Below are 17817 nucleotides of genomic sequence, written 5' to 3' on the forward strand. Positions count from 1 at the left end.
TCAAGCACAGTTGGAAATTCCAAAGAGAAGTGGTGATACCTTTACTAATCATAGTGAAGATGGAAGAAAATGACATACCTGCAGCAGAAGTGGGCTGAAAATACCCTCTTCCCTTGCCAGATCAGGAATGCCACCTGTTTTAGGGAATATACTTTAGAGACAGGAAGGGCCACGACTACGATTGGCATACTGAAACTGAAGCATAAATTTTCTTTGCCTCCATTTGTCTGGATCTGAGAAACCTGCGTTTGGTATTAGCTAGTGGACGCAGTATGTATGGCCGAAGTGCATTGCTGCAGCTGGTAGCATGAGTGGTGGCCACCAGCTGCAGCTGGCTGCCCTCTGGCCCTGGCTGCTGATGGCTACCCTACAGGCAGGCTTTGGACACACAGGACTGGTACTGGCAGCAGCGGAGTCTGAAAGATCAGCAGAACAGAAAGCGATTATCAGAGTGATCCCCGTGAAAATGGACCCCACAGGAAAACTGAATCTCACTTTGGAAGGTGTGTTTGCTGGTGTTGCTGAAATAACTCCAGCAGAAGGAAAATTAATGCAGGTAAGGATAACTTTGTAATACTTCACTTTCCATCTGTTTGAAATATGCCTTTCTTCTTTTGTCTCCCAAAACAAATACCAAGCAAGGGCTTTTGCTCTTAGTTTTCTATTTGTTCTGTCCTTTGAGGCTATTGCCTTATTGGAATTTTAAAGAAGCATAAATCCTGTATTTTAGAAAATCATCCACTTATTTTTAATTCTGGTATTGCATTGCTGTATATATATATATATATATATATATATATACATACACACACACATATATACATACACAGTAAGACTTTGCAAGTGATATATTCTAGATACTATTTTTTGATAGATAAATATGTGGGCTTGTTTTTAACTGACATGAAGATTGTATTTTCAATCCTGCTTAAATTTGAATTGAATACTAAGGAGGTTCAATTTTAATGGTCAGCAGCACCCTGAAATTCTAGAATACCCTTGGAGCATATTTGATCACACTGTCACTTTTAAAATTCAGTCAAGTTTGCATGCTATGGCTGGCTTTATACCACGTGTGACACCCTATTGCTAATCCCAAAATGGAGAGAACTGGATTACAAAATGGACACAAAAGTGTGAATTTACCTTCTAATCACTTTGGTCTTGTCTACACATAATTTTATTATTTTCATCAATTTTTAATATGACATCTGTTTATTGACTCACAAACTTTTTCAGATACACTTTCTTAGGCTTTCAAGCTGTGAGTTTTACCTGTATGTCATTCGTAGTCTACTCTTTACGTGCTGAATTTATGAACTGACTGGGGTCATGACATACAGATGAATTGCTCATTCCCACTGTGAGGATAGAGCCTGGAGGGCTATATCTTTTTAATGTGGCATTCTAGTGTCTTCTTCCATAAATTTATGTTGCTTATTGATTAAAATTCGTTTCATAGAAGGGCACTTTTGGCTGTAACTTTTTGATACAGGTTAAAATGCTGTTAAATATGGTTTATCTCAGCATCGAAGCATAGATTTTTATTTTGTGGTATGAACAGAACCAAAGTATTATATGAACTTAAAATTTTTGTCTACTTAGAAAAAGATAAGAGAATTTTGACAAATTATAGAACTCTCTTTTTCCAAACATGGGCATATTTACATGTATGATTTAGTGGTTCTTGATTATGACTTCTTAGGCATTATTTGGAAGCTGGGATAAAGTGAAGTAGAAGAATTGGATGAAATGGAAGGCTCTGCTATTTAGAAAAATGAACAGGCAAAAAGGATGTAACTGAAATAATGACATAAGAATTTTTAGATATGAGTCTATTCACTTAATTTGGACTTTAGGATGGAATTAGAAATATATAAAAATTGAAATCATAAGTCATTTTTAATACAATTGGAAAGGAAACTTCCTGACCTTGCCTACCTAAAACCCTGAAGCATGACTTATGTGCTCCATTTTAATTTTTTACTCTTAAGTAATTGTACTACAGAGCAATAGTTTGATAGCTACGTTCTTTGGGAGCAATCCTAAGCTTATTAATGTCCTATGGCAGCATGTTCAATGGGCATATTATATGCTGCATAAAATAGTGTTCTCTTTTAATTTTGTCATGTTCTGCTATCATAAAGCTCAACATAAAGCTTCTGTGTATTCATAAAGAAAAAGGCATATGAGAGGCACTCGCTAACATTCTCTTTGCCATTGGTTATTTTGTCAATCTTTATCATATTCTTCCCCTTTTTTTCACTCTGGTAAGTCTTGCTCTTTTTTTTTTTTTCCTTAACTATTAATTTCAACTCTATCAGTATACTTTAAGAATTGTTTCTTTACTTTGTGAAGAGGGAATATCATTGTATCTATTATTTAGCAAGACCTTTTAGGCTTTAGAGTAGAGAGTTTGCATCCCTAGCAATTTTCACTCTTTCTTCACCTTTTCTGTCCAAATAAGCTTTTTCTAGGTTACTGAATTTGTGCAGTGCTGGAGACTTTCAACAATGGTTCTGGTTTGTTGTCTATTAAATTTGTATTCCACAAGTTAGCTGAATTTTCTTAATAGCCTCTTGGGAGAGACTTTATTTTTTAAAAACATAAAGAACCTTTAGAGTGGTATGCATCAGTTCTTCTTTATCCACTCTTTGATTAACTCTTTCAAAGGATTCTAGCATGTTAGGAGACACCAGGTTTACACTTCTAGAATCCATGCTGCTTGATCCTTCAGATGACACTGCAACTCAGATTTACTTAACTGTGGTTAACCAAGCCTTCCATTTAACTGAAATTCTCTTTCCATCTCCTCTAGTTGTGCTTTGCTACACTTTAGCATTATTGGTGGTATCACAAATCTGAAGGCAGTCTTTTCTGTTGGCTTTGAGAAATACATACCCTTCTACTGATGAAATATTCTAGCTGCTTGTTAAGTTTGATTCTCTCCAAAGAGGCCATCAGATCTTTATAAAATTGGGAAATGTAAAAGTAGAAGAACGATGATGTAGGGAAAAGATAAAAACCTGTGGTTTCAAGAATTCCCAGAGAGTTTAGGAAAATCTGAGGTATCTTTCCATTTTGCTGAATTAATCAATTTCATAAGGATCGAATTAACTGGATTTTCATTTGTATTCCAGTTTTATTTTTATTTAGACAAAGAGAGCCATCCTTTGACAGTGTACTTCCAATTTGCTTAATAATAATAAAATTTGCTTGTCTCAGCTCCATCTGATGGCACTATGTACCAGGGCATTGAAGGCCAGGCCTGTGTAAATTTTTGTTCTGATTTTTATTCCTCACTCTTTCTGTTTAGGCTTCTCTTTACCAACAATAATATCCATTTTACAAGGTTTGTTCAGAGTTTTAAATTCTAATATTCTTTTTAAAATATTAGAAGAAATTCAAAATAGATGAAAAAATGTTGCCTTAGCTGTAGTCCCTTCATTTCTTAAGCCCTCTCTTTTCCATTTCAAAACTCCCCATCTTAGTCCTAACCAAATTATATTTCCTTCCTTTTTGTTTGCCCAGGAGGTGCTTCTTTTCATTACCATATCATTTCAAATTCCACTGCAGGTCTGCCATTGTCTTAAAAGTGTCTACTTTTTTTTTTTTAAGATGTATTTATTTATGCATACAAGAACTGGCATATAATCCAGAGATACAGGGGATGAGAAGATTCACCAGAGACAGAGTCGGGAGCAGAACAGTCAGATGAGTGAAAATATACTGGTGAGGGGAGCAGTGGGTGAGACAGGAGAGGTCTACTGCGCCCTGTGGGTCACATCCCTGGCTGGCCAGGGCCAAATTTCGGTTGCAGAGAGAGGCTGCAGATAGCTTCACAGTGCTATGTTTAACCCCTTGAGCCACCAGAGAGGCCCCAAAAGTGTCTACTTCCTAGGTTTCCCCTATGTTTACCAAAATCTTTGTCTCTTCTCCTCTGATTTCCTTGTACACTTTGTTTTCCACTTAATTAATATATTTAGGATAAACTTCCACTATTATTCTGATTAGCATTTCCCTAACTAGTCAGCAGAAATCCATGATAAAAAAAAAATTGTAATTATGTGTAGTGGTGAATATTAACTAAAGTTATTGTGGTAATCATTTATATATATGTGGATATATATATATTTATCATGTTGTATATTTAAAACAAATACAATATTATGTCAGTTGTATCTCAAGTTTAAAAAGATGGAAAATGGGCTACCCAATAATAAAATACATATCAAGGAAACTTTTTTAATCTCCCGATAACGTGGCTGTGCTCATAAAAAGGACTAAATAATAGTGATTATAACTTCTTACTACTTTTACTTCTTCATTTGAATATATTCTTTTCCCCCTGGTCTATATCATTGTAAGTGGAAAATGTACTAGAACTGATGCATGGTCTAATTGTTCGGTTTTGTGATTCATTTAGCAGTCTCTTATCAATGGTTGTTTCTATTATTTCTAGTAATGTTGTTATCATTTCTAAAAATAATTACAATCCTATTTTCTTTCTCAATTCTTGTTTCTTATTTGTAAATGTTGCTTAGAGGAGCAACTCAAATCAGTCTTCTTTCTTCCCAGAGCAAAGGATCTAGAGGATCTTAGTGTAGTGCTAGAAAAGTTGCCACTCTTTTAACTATCACACTCTTCTACTCAGCCTGTTGTCCTGGATTTCCTTAGATTCCGGGATAAAGTTATGATCAATATTAGAATTTACTGTCCTGAGGCTTTAGACCTACAATGGGAGCTACAGCAGTTCAGTACTTGGCCAGTAGCAGCTAACTCCTCCTGGACAAATTCCCCCTTGCACAATGTCTCTGCATGCCTCTTAATTTGCCTATTAGTCAATACATAGTTATCCCATCTTTACATTTTTACTTTATTCATGGTGAGGGCCTGGAATGAATTATCCATGTAGGGAAAGAAAACTTTGTAATTTATGGTCAAATCTAGAGAGAGAATGCTATTTGCCAAACTATGGTAGACAAAGGGACTAAACTGGAACCCAAGGTACTTGACTTTTAACTTGATTCTGCCACTAAGTAGTTGTAGGACTTGAAACAAAATAGTTTTTAACCTATTTAAGATTTAAAGTCCTTTTCTGTTAAATTCAGAGATTTTTTTTTTAAAGATTTATTTATTCATGCATATAAGAACTGGGGTATAGGCCAGAGGTACGGGTGGAGAGGATTCACCAGAGACAGAGTGGGGAACAGAACAGGCAGACTGACTGAAGTGCACTGCTGAGGGGAGCAGCAGGCCAGTCAGGAGAGGTCTGCTGCGCCATGTGGGCTGCTCCCTGGCCGGCTGGGGATTGAACTCGTGCAGCAGGAGCTGCGGATTGCCTCACAGTGCTACGCTCAACCCCCTATGTGACCAGGGAGGCCCAAATTCAGAGTTTTAAATATAATTGTACATAGCAAACTTCTGCTGTGCACTTTACCTGTATTAGCTTATTGACCTTTTAATAATTTCTTGAGAGAAGTACAGTGATTTTCTTTTTCATATTTTACAGATAACAAAACTGAGGCTCAAAGTGTTAATATCTTTTAAGATCATGTAACTAGTAGGTAGCATACCTAGAACTTGAACCCCTCCCAGCCTTTTCCAGCTCTAAAATTCTATATATGCAAAGATGCCACCAATGAGTAGGGCACCAATGTAGGCTTTGTGTAAATATTAACATATTTCCAGCATAGAAATAATTCTGCGATTGATTCAGAATATACAATAATCTGCTAACTTCTAATGATCTCTATATTGCTTCTGTTTCTCTCATTTGTGTTTCATTTGCAAAGATATTTGTAAATCAGAATGCTTATTTAAACAATATCTCCCTTAATGTAATAACGTTCCTTACCTTTCTCTTCATTTTATAACAGTTATCTTTATAGTAAGTTATCTAATACAGGAACCTGATATAAACCTAGAAATGGCATGCATTTAATTATCATTGCTCAAGTTAGAGTTACTTAGAAGCAGAGATTTCAAAGATTTTGTGATTTTGCTTTGAGGCCAGCTTTTAAAAGAAGTACAAATATTCAAAGTACAGTCAACTCTCAGTTATCTGTGTTAATGGAAGTGCAAAAAAAAGTAATTAATTTATAAATAACTTTGGCATATAGTCAGAAATACATCACCAGACATAATTCCTCTGTGTGCACAATCTTAGGTGCTCTCCTCCTACCATTCCAGCTCAGAGCCGTCTTGACTTGGCTTTGTTAGAAGCTTGGCACCCAGAAAAGAGACAGAAGCTGCAAAAAATTTTTAATGTATTTATGTTATAAGCACTCATCAAACAGATTTGTATGTGTAATAGATCTATACTGCATGTAGAAGTCCAGCAAATACTGTGTAAATTCAAATTCGTAAATCTCTGTGGTTACTAGGAGGTAATGTATGAGCTGACTATTGCCCATGTTGGCATTTTTAGTATTCATTTAGCTGATTCTGGGCATTGACATTTCCTTGGTTTTTGTAGTAAAGTGTGTGTTGGGGAGCAGAGAGAAGGAATTTTCTTTACCTAAGAATTAGCCATAGTTTCCTTTTAACACAATATTAAAAGTTATTCCTGGGACATTTTTTTTTTTGATAAACTCTTATACTTTATTTACTAAGAAGTGTTTATTGGAACTTTTTTTTGCTCCCTCTCCTCACCTCCCCCCATTCTCTTCAAATTGCTAAGTACAATGGAGGAAAAGGGTGTTATAATAAATGAGCAGTGAACTATTATAAATATCCTGTCAGGAACCAAAATTGGTGGTAGCAGGGTATTGTTAATGTGCTGATGATATTCCATTGAATTTGTGTGGTAATTTCTTCCATGAAGCTTAAAATAATTCACAAATACCTACAACACAGATAAGAATAGGTAATATTTTTACTCCATTTTATAAAAAAGAAAGATAATGGGCAGAGAAAACAAGTTGTGTAGATGGACTCAGTTTCCTTTGCAGAAATGAGTAATCCGGTTTTTAAGGTATCAATAGATGTAGTTTTCTTAGGGATCAGTTGTACTGAAATGTTGTCTTTGGCTGAGATGGCTTCTTTTTGGACCTATATTATGCAATGTGATAATTCAGTCAGAAAACTATTGGTGAAGCATTTTGCCAAGTTTATGCCTCAAAAAGTCTTATGAGCTAATACTCAGACCTGCATTCGTTGTTCTTTTGAAAGTAGTTATTAGAATAAAAGGACTTTACAGTGATCATAAGGCCCTCAGGTTCTGGCCTGGCACTCCCACTTTTTAAAAATATATAATTTATTTTATTTATAGGTATTTCACATCATTGTTCATTTTTGTACAATGTTTGCTTTTTCCTCTCAAGTGTAGTCCCCATAGAATTCCCATCACCAATTCACTCCCTCACTCTGCACCATTGCTGTAGTCCCTTGTGCTCTTCCTTCCCTCTCCCTCTCCCTCCCCTGTAGCATGACTCTGTTTTGATCCCTCTCCCTCCCCCTTTCCTGTAGAATGTCTCTGATTTATAGTTGCCCATTAATTTTTTTAATTGTTATTATTTCCCCCCCTGAATCCCTTATTTGGTTCTCCTGTATTCCTCCTATGTGAAATGAAATGAAACAATCTGATACTTTTTTTTCCTTCTTTTAATTTTTTTTTAAGATTTATTTTATATACTTAGGCATTCAAGAACTGGGGTGTAGGCCAGAGGTGTAGGGGATGAGAAGATTCACCAGAGACAGGGTGGGGAGCAGAACAGGCAGATCTACTGAAATATACTGCTAAGGGGAACAGCGGGTGATACAGGAGAGGTTTGCTGTGCCATGTGGGTTAGCTCCCTGACCGAGAATTAAACTTGTACACTGGCTGGCAATAGCTTGATAGCACTAAGACTTTAACCCCTGCACCACCAGGGAGGCCCCTTCTTATTCCTTCTGACTTATTTCACTGAGCATAATCCCTTCTATGTTGTTGCGAATGGCATGATTTTATCTTTTTTGATTGCTGAGTAATATTCCATTGTGTATATGTACCACATCTCCTTGATCCAGTCATCTATTTTGGGGCATTTGGGTTGTTTCCATATCCTGCATATTATAAATAGTGCTGTAATAAACATAGGGCTGGCATGCCCACTTTTTACCTTCTCCCCAACACCCTCCACTTTAGCCACTTTGGCCTCCTTGTTGTCCTTCAGTTAGACCAGCTATACCCCCCCTCCAGGCCTTTCCACTTGCAGTCCCACTTATACTTCAGGTATTTTCTTAGTCTCTCATATGTCACCACCATGTGTCAAATATACCCTCTCAATGAGACCTTCCGAGGTTATCCTATTCATAAGACTCTTCCTATTACCTGCAGTGTTCATGTTGACCTTACTTGCTCTAGTATTTTCTGTATGTATCTATTACCAGTGACATAATGTAATGTTTTGCTTTCATAGCTGTCTGTCCCTCCTCAGTAAAATATGAACTCTGTGAAAGCAGGGGTTTTTGTCTCTAGTTCAGAGCTGTATTCACTAAAAGGAATAGTGACTTAGGGTACTTACAGTGCCTTACACAAAGTAGGTACTCAGTAAATATTTACTGAATGAGTATAAAGAAAATTGTGCTAGTGCTGAATAACTGTTGGCTGGAAGATAACTCTAGGATGAAACAGATTTATCTGGTTTTGATATACCATGCTGTCTTCCTTTAGCCCTCTGACTTTTTAACAGCATAATGCCTCCCTGACTGTTATTTCCAAATTGTAAACATGGGTATAATCAATATATTGGAGGTGTTCCTTTACATAGCATTTTAACGCAGCACTTATTAGTTTGATAGCTCCACCTTGCTTTTTAGAAACTCTAATTTCCCAAGGAAGATTTATTGGAATACTGACTTTATTTTTTTTTTAAAGATTTATTTATTAATGCATACAAGAACTGGGGTACAGGCCAGAGATTCAGGGAGTGAGAGGATTCACCAAAGACAGAGTGGGGAACAGAACAGGCAGATCTACTGAAATACACTGCTGAGGGGAGCAGTGGGCCAGATAGGAGAGATCTGCTGTGCTATGGCAGGCTGGGGATGGAACGGGTACTGCAGAGGCTGCAGATAGCTTCATAGTGCTGTGCTTAACCCCTTGCGCCACCATGGAGGCCCCCCTGGAATACTGACTTTAAAGCTGTGATTATATTAGTATATATCCTAAGGACCTCACCTTCTTAGTCTTTAAGCTTGTGATTGCCAATTCTGCTACTGAGATTCCCTAATATGGTGCTTTTTTTTTTTTTTAAAGATTGATTTAAGAACTGAGGTCCTGGCCAGGGGTGCAGGGGTGGGGGGTGGGGTGAGAGGTGTTACCAGAAACAGAATGGGGAGCAGAACAGGCAGATTGACTGAAATGCATTGCTGAGGGGAGCAGTGGGTGAGACACAAGAGGTCTGCTGCACCATGTGGGTAGCTCCCTGGCTGGGGAATCAAACAGGTGCTGCCATGGCTTCGGACAACTTCACAATGCTGAGACTTAACCCCTTGCGCCACCAGGGAGGCCCTCAGTACTTTTTAATCTTTTTTTTCCCCTTGGTATTACAGGTCCCTTTGAGAATGTGATGAAAGTTATTTATCATGTGTACTTAACATATAATTTTGCACAAAATTTCAGTGAGTTGAGTCTCTGAGACAAATGTAGGGCTATAAGGACTCCAGATTAAAAACTTCTATCCTAGAATAACCCCAGTTATTTAAGTAATAAAAGAAATTCTCAAAACTAATTTACCCTCAGGTTAGTTAATTTTGAAAGTATTTTTATGCACTGCTTGATGTCAAAAATAATAATATAATGATGCAATAAGGCTGATAAGATGACCTTAGATATAAAAACTGGTATCTGAGTAAAATGTGCTGTTTAGTAAAGGATTTGTACTTTCCAAATAGTAAGTGAAACTGCTTCAACTCAAGAAATTCTAATTACCCTTCATCTTGCTGGTTTCACTGAAAGGTCCATAAGAATGAAGGATATTTTACTAATTCATTCTGAGTAGAACAATTGTGGTTCTTTGTATCTTTTTGGTTGCTAAATTCAGAGAGCAGAAGCTGTAAAACAAACTAACTTTGGTTACTTCTCCATCTCTTTCATTTCTATACTTTAAGCTCCAGTGCTGGATTCCTTGGGCCCTTAAATTTCTATTTACTGTAATGGAAAACTTTGTGTCTTTTTTTAACATTAAGTTTTATGTTGCTTCCTTGCTTATTAGTTTTTAAATAGCATATAACCTACTTTACATACTCTTATTTTTACAGTGTTCTAACATGGATAGATTTTGTTTTGGTACTTTTTTAGTATATTTGAATTTGTGTTTGACTAGCAAGTTCAGAAACACTAAAATCATCAAAATGATTAGGTTTTTAAAAATTTAAACACAAGGTTCACATTTTTCTGGAGATTGGAAATTAGATTATTTAGGAATTAGGATCCCTGAATGTGAATCAGCAATTGTTCAAGATTCCATTTATTTTAAGACTACTCTTTTTTTTTTTAAATAATAAATTTTATTTTTATATTCCCCCATACAATTGCAAACGCCCCATTCTGACCCCAATCCTTCCCCTCCCGCCCCCCACCCCCCAAAAAGTGTCTCTGGTTCATAGTTTTTTGTTGATTTTGATTTTCACTTTCTTATATTCATTTTCCTGGTCCCTTATTTAAGTTTTCTAGATTCCTGCTATGAGTGAGACCATCCGGTATTCTTCTTTTTCTTTTTGGCTTATTTCGCTGAGCATGATCCCTTCCAGCGCCATCCATGTTGCTGCAAATTGCATGTGTTTATCTTTTTTGAATGCTGAGTAATATTCCATGGTATATATGTACCACATCTTCTTGATCCAGTCATCTATTTTTGGGCATTTGGGTTGTTTCCAAAGCTTAGCTATTGTAAATAGTGCTGCTATAAACATAGGGGTGCAGGTGTTCTTTGGGATTGATGTTTCTGTGTCCTTTGGGTAAATACCTAGGAGTGGAATTGCTGGATCATATGGAAGCTCTATGTTTAGTAGGTCCAGAAATCTCCACACAGCTCTCCATAGTGGTTGGACCAGTTTGCACTCCCACCAACAGTGCAGAAGAGTTCCTTTTTCTCCACACCCTCGCCAACATTTGTTGTTGCTAGTTTTTTTAATATGTGCCATTCTCACTGGTGTAAGATGGTATCTCATGGTAGTTTTGATTTGCATTTCCCTGATTACAAGTGATGTTGAACATTTTTTCATATGCCTGTTGGCCGTTTGCATTTCCTCTTCAGAGAAGTTTCTTTTTAGCTCTTCTGCCCATTTTTTGACTGGATTATTTTCTTTGTTGTTGTTGAGTTTCATCAGCTCTTTGCAGATTTTTGTGATCAGTCCTTTATCATTAGTGTTGGGTGCAAAAATGTTCTCCCAGTTGGTGGGGTTTCTCTTTGTTTTTGTTATTGTATTTTAAGACTACTCTTTTTTTAAATTTAGAAAACTTCTGTTATCAGGGACATTAACCATAGTACATCTGTAATTTTGAATAACATTCAGTTGTCATGTACCTATCAATTTTTTGCATGCCATTATATCAGAAGGGGACTATTGTGTATATATATATGAATATATGATAATTGAGAAACACTGTTGCTGCTGTTATTTCTGTAGAATAATTTGGATGTGATTGAAGGCCTTATGTTTTATGTCTACTAATTTTGCCCTTTCCTAAAAAAGAAATAACAGATCTACATTCTTTTTTACTCTACACCATCTTTAATGTCTTGTGAATTATCCATCCTTAAAAAACAGAAAAGAATAACAAAACACTCCAAACTTTTATAAGATTTCATGTTCTTTCATTTTTATAGCTTCTACTTAGACTCATACTGGTTATTTGACTTTAAAATTCTGTGGCCAACTTTGTTTTTTGTGTTTTTTTAAAAACTTTGTGAAAGACTTGTTTGCTTTATATTGAAAGTAAGTCTTACTCTATTTTCCATACCTAGGGTAAAATACATTTTTGTGTGTGATGACAGAGACTGGGGTATTCCATTTGTAAAATAGGACCTTCAAGTTTCAAACTAGAAAAAATATCTAATTTAATCCTTTCATTTTACTGATGAAGAAATGGACCCAGGGAGATTAGTGGTTTGCCAAAGAGTTGCCAATCTATTACCATATCTTACTAGCTGGCATTTTTAGCAAACCTTATTTATTTATTTAAACTTTTTTTGGTCATTATAGAGAGATTAAAAAGCAGATGTTGGCAGAGATTTTCCCTGAACATTCCATTAAAAAAATATTATTGACTGCCGCAGGATCTCTTTCCTCTTTGATCCCTCATCAACTAGAAGGCAGACTTTAAAATGAGCGAATAAACAAAAAATACCGTGCTGCAACTTGGTATTACTTTATGTGGTGTGTATGTCATCTATTCTGCCATGGAATCCCTGCACACCAAGTGGTCTGTTGTGAATCATCTCCTCAAAACAACAGAGGCTCTTCATGAAGATCAAGAACCTTACCAAGACAGGCTGTACTAGATTCTCTTGATGGCTTATAATGTGGTCCCTAACTGTGTGCCAGATCCTGTAAGAATACAAAGAACAGCAGCACTCCAGCCTAGCCCAATTCAAAAGCTACAACTTAAATAGCAGAAGGCAGTATAAGATGAATGTCGAATATAAGGGTTGCAGGTATAAATGCATTAGAATGCAAATCTTTAACTTCCGAAGAGTCAGTCAAATCTCTGTAGTAATTATGTCTTAACTTCTCCTATGAGTGAAGGAAAAAAAAAGCATAAGCATAAAATTTTAACTAGGCCACTTCAAGTAGCTTGAAGCTAGAGGACATTTACTATCCCAGCAGTTATACCTTCCAGTTTTTACTGTTACTAATCAAATATAGATTATAATATTGCCTGCATTCATTAAGAAGTATTCCTGTATGTTTAATTCTCACCTCTAACATTTACTTTATTCCGAATAGCTAGACACCATGACTTTCTTTTCAAATTTTAAACTTTATAAAATGCAAGAAATTCCTGTTAATGTTGTAGTAAAATTAAAACAGAAAATTTAGCTTTGAACAACCCAAAATATTGGGTGTTCTGTTTGAATCAATAATTTCACTGGTTTTAATTATTCACAAACTGCCTTAAAAGAAGAACTGAACATTTAGAACATGTAGAAGGTGAAGTATATTTGAATATCTCCTCTAGTCAGCAACATTTATTTCCTTTTTTTAAAAGATTTATTTATGCATACAAGAACTGGGGTGTAAGCTAGAGGTGCAGGGTGTGAGAGAATTCACCAGAGAGAGTGGGGAGCAGCACAGGCAGATCTACTGAGATATGCTGCTAAGGGGAGCAGCAGGCGAGACAGGAGAGGTCTGCTGTGCCATGTGGGTTGCTCTCTGGCTCACCAGGGATTGAACTTGTACTGCAGTGGCTGGTGATAGCTTGATAGCACTGTCTTTAATAACCCCTGTGCTACCAGGGAGGCCCCAAATTTACTTCTAAGACCACAGTTGTTTAATTGACTTCAATTATAAATATCTGCTACCCACTTTCTATATGTGTTGATTTTAGTGTAATATGAGGGATATTGTAACCAACTCAAGAAGAATTTACATATCTGCTATATCTGCTAAGAGAACATTAGGTTATTACTTTTTCTAGACTTGGTAAACTGTGTGGTATACATCATGTATTTTTATTATCAAAAGAGATTATTTGTAACTTAGCTGTCCCTCTTTGGGTATATGAAAAGTCCATAGGTGCTTTACGGCCACTTAAAAAGTAAAAGCAGGTCTTTTAACCTTTCCATTCATTGGGATAGGGTTGGTGAGATAACTAAGTCATCTTTAAAATCCTTTCCCACTCTAAACACTTACTTATTATATAGATAGACTTACCATGCTAAAGGAACTTATAACTTACTTCTTTTTCCTGAGGTAAGATTTGTCTGTTGGTGGTACCAAAAATCTTATCAAATTACTTAAAGTAACGTAACGAAACTAAACATCAGACTCAGTTGTACTTCTAATCCTCAGATCTTACACTGTCTTTATAGTCAGTTAAAGACAAAAGGAAATCTTTCTTCGGAGTTTTATATTTCAGAATATCTATAGTAGATTGAGGACCCTTATTCTAAATGCTTAATCAAGACTGTACCAGGGACCAGACCATGCTGACTTCAATCATAAATCCACATCTAAGTGAATCAGAACCTTTGCAAAGATTTGGAAGAACCCAGATAACCTGGAGCCAGTTTGGGCCATAGTAGTAAAAAGAGGATGATGCATCTGGTCCTAAAATACTTGGGGAAGTTGAATTATTAGAGATAAGCTGAATAATTACACTAGAAATAAGATTTTTGAACAGCTGGTAGGGCTGGGGCTAGAGTGATGGCACAAGCATCTGGAGGTGATGGGAAGAGTGGAAATGGGGCCATCCGATGAAATTCTGCCTTGTTCTTGAAGCATGACTTTCTGTATTGTATATCCCCAGAGTTGGAAAACTTTCACTGGGGTGCGGGGGCAGGGGGGGGGGGGTAGGAGAAGAGAGAGAGAGACAGAACTAGAGAGAGAGAAAAGGAGAGAAGGAAGGGCTGCCCTGCTGTTGCTGAGTTCTGTACAGTAGACACAAAAGCGCCTTCTTAGAGGCCTGCAGCAGAGGCAGCTTGTACAGGCAGGCCCGTACCTCTCAAACACTGGGAATCAGATTCTTTCCCCAGGGGGTTTCCAACTAGTTTGCACTTCAGAAAAAACCTTTTCTTTCTCCTGCTGTTCACGCCCTACAAAGAAATTTTTTTCCAACCAAAGAAATTGTTTTTTAATCAAAGATTCTTGTCCTTAGTTGTTGGACATCAAAGAAAGTTTGGAGGAGACTGGGGGATTATGTGAGTGCCTAGAATTTATTTTGAATGCAGACTTGTAACATTAGCAAGTTCCCCAAAGAATATACTCATCTCAGAGCTGGGAGAGGGCCTAGGATAACTAAGTCTCTATTCTTCTTTGGCTGGATATATCCCAGCAAGATACTAATGAGTTGAGTAACTATTCTGGACCTAATTTATCTTCCATTTCTGAGGTTTTCACTGTAGAAATTATCCTAACTTTATCTGTCCATTTAAAAATGATACCGGGAAACATCAAAATCTGTTGATTATCTTGAAACAACAAAAACCCCTCTTTTAAATCTTTAACTCTTGGGAATTTGGGGTTTCTCCCAGGGCAGTTGATGATATCACCAATGTTGGGAGCCACATTCCCTGCATTCCCTACTGTCTCAAGGAGGTGTTGATGATGTTATTTTCTCCCACAGAGGAAAACCTCAGCACCCCGAGGGCCTGAACTCAGGTCTTGGCAGGTAAATGAAGGAGGAACTTACTTTTGGATTTAAACTGTTTGAGTCAGGCATAAAGAGGCACAACCACATTAAGTACTAGCTTCACAGACTCATCTCTGGGTCCTGAATAAACTGTTCATAATTTAGGGAGAATTAAACTGTAACTTTAAGAAATTGTTTTCTTGGTAAGAACAATGATTCACTTAATATTTAGGCTCTTGCACTTTGGGGTATTGATAGGGCATTGTTTTCAGAAACTGTGGCTGCTTCTTAAATATCCTTCTCTGAATCCATGAATTTTTCCAATAATTTTGAAGCCCCTTTTTAGATTATCTTCCTTTCTTTCCTAGAGTAGATTGACAACAATGAAAATAAGAATTAGGAAAAATAAAATGAGGGATAGAACAAATTTAGGCAGAATTATGCCCTGGGCAAAGCACATTCTTGTTATTTTAATCTTGGCTCTGTGGTCATGAACAGAAGAGACTATTTGCTCTAGAAGATTTCCAATCTCTATCCCTTCATAGCAACCACAAAGTGGTGGTTGGGAATAGAATTCCAGGAACACCAAAAAAGCTCACAGTTTCCAATAGTGGCAGCTGCTGTGCCCCCCAAGGATTCTTTGCACACTCTTCCTCAGAGTCTTGTGGTGTCCTTGTGGTTAGCAGCCTACATCATCCCTCACAAAGCCTTGCTCTGGAGACAAATTTGGCAAAAATGTCAGTTGTCTATCTTTGCCACCAGGAACTACCCTTTATATTTTTAATCTGTTCTGATCTAACATGCTATGGGTTTTTGTTTATTTGTTTGTTTTGTTGTTTTTGTTGTTGTTGTTGTTTTTGGAGACAGTCTCTTTGATGGAATCATTAAATGACCACTCTTCGTTTGTACTAAGAAAGTAAGACCAAATACTTCACTCAGGAGTGCTCTATGCAAGTATTAGATTATAGGGATTTTTTTTTGTTTGTTTTAATTTGGAATATACAGGGGGAATTCACTGAAATTAAGAGTATCCCTTTAGATCATGCTCAGTGAAATAAGCCAGAAAGAAAAAGAAAAATACCGGATGGTCTCACTCATAGCAGGAATCTAGAAAACTTAAATAAGGGACCAGGAAAATGAATAACTATAAGAAAGTGAAAATCAAAATCAACAAAAAACTATGAACCAGAGACACTTTTTGGGGGGCGGGGGCGGGAGGGGAGGGATTGGGGCCAGAATGGGGGGCTGCAATTGTATGGGGAATATAAAAATAAAATTTATTATTTAAAAAAAAAAAGAGTATTCCTTTAGTTTATATAGTGGGTGGGGAACTGAATTATAAGAGAAGAGCCCAACCTGCAACTGACCTCTCATTTTCATAATCTTACTTCTTCTCAGTTGATATATTCTTGAAGCAACTAATGTTGTTATGTAAAATACCCCAGTTTTCCAAGTAATACCCATCTTCAAGGTGCGAAATAAGATTTGGCATTTTGTTTCCATTTTTATTGTTTTGTTTTCTAAAGGGAAGTTTGAGTTGGAGCCTGTCTGGCAGGATTCCATGCTTCCACCAAACCACCTGTCCTGGCAGAGACAATGGAATCAAAAGTCAAGTTCTTTATGACTGCACCTGCCTTGTAAGTGCTGCCAGAATATCTGATTTTCTCCAGCCACCAGATTCTACCCAGAAACTGTAGTAGTTGGCACCTAAGCAGCGGGTGCATGCATACACCCCCAAACCAGGATGTCCCAATTTCAAGAGAACTGGTACTAGTTTTCCCATTGATTTCTAGAGAAGTCTTTTGTATCACATTCAAGAGTTACTTTACTCTTTATCAAAAGGAGGAGATGTAACTCTTGGGTCATTAGTTTTCAAGATTTTTGTGAAGATCTAGGGCCTCCCTGGTTGTGCAGTGGTTAAAGTCAGCACTGTCAAGCTATCGACAGCCACTGCAGCACAAATTTGATCCCTGGCCAGGGAGCTAACCCACATGGCAAGGCAGACCTCTCCTGTCTTGCCCACTGCTCTCCTCAGCAGTGTATTTCAGTAGATCTGCCTGTTCTGTTCCCCACACTGTCTTTGGTGAATCCTCTCACCCTCCACCCTGTACGTCTGGCCTACACCCCAGTTCTTGTATGCATAAATAAAAATAAATCTTTTTTTAAAAAGGTCTATTAATACTGAATAAGTTGGTTATTTATTATTTGGAAATTGCCTTGTACAATTATACATAGCTGAAGGAGAGTATGCTCTGCCTAAAAGAGACCAGGAACTTATCTCCAGAGTCAGAACACCATGCATTATTCTAGGAGTAAGAAGCTAGTTAATCCTTCCTTTTTCCTTTTGCCCAGAGTTACCCTATGGGCCACCAGTTGAATGCTGTCTAATTAGGCAAATATTTTGGGTGTGCCATCTAACTTCCTTGATGAGGACTTTTTTCCTTTTGAATGATCAGATTGTTTCTCGGGCCCCTAGGGTAAAATTACTTCATTATCTTCTAACTTTATGTATAACTGGAGGTCTTCTGGTCTGAAAA

At 37.0% G+C, this 17817-nt stretch overlaps 1 protein-coding gene across 1 annotated transcript in view; it reads left to right on the forward strand.

Moving 5' to 3' along the window:
- Positions 1-307: 307 nt before the first annotated feature.
- Positions 308-17817, forward strand: part of RNF43 (ring finger protein 43) — a gene marked incomplete at both ends in the record, with an annotated part of 62517 nt that continues 45007 nt past the window's right edge. Inside the window, one exon of the mRNA XM_084237046.1 lies at positions 308-556. Within this exon, the coding sequence (XP_084093172.1) occupies positions 308-556 (249 nt within the window). The remainder of the gene's footprint in view (positions 557-17817) is intronic.

This window comes from Talpa europaea (assembly GCF_964194135.1).
Source record: "Talpa europaea genome assembly, chromosome: 7".
NCBI lineage: Eukaryota > Metazoa > Chordata > Mammalia > Eulipotyphla > Talpidae > Talpa > Talpa europaea.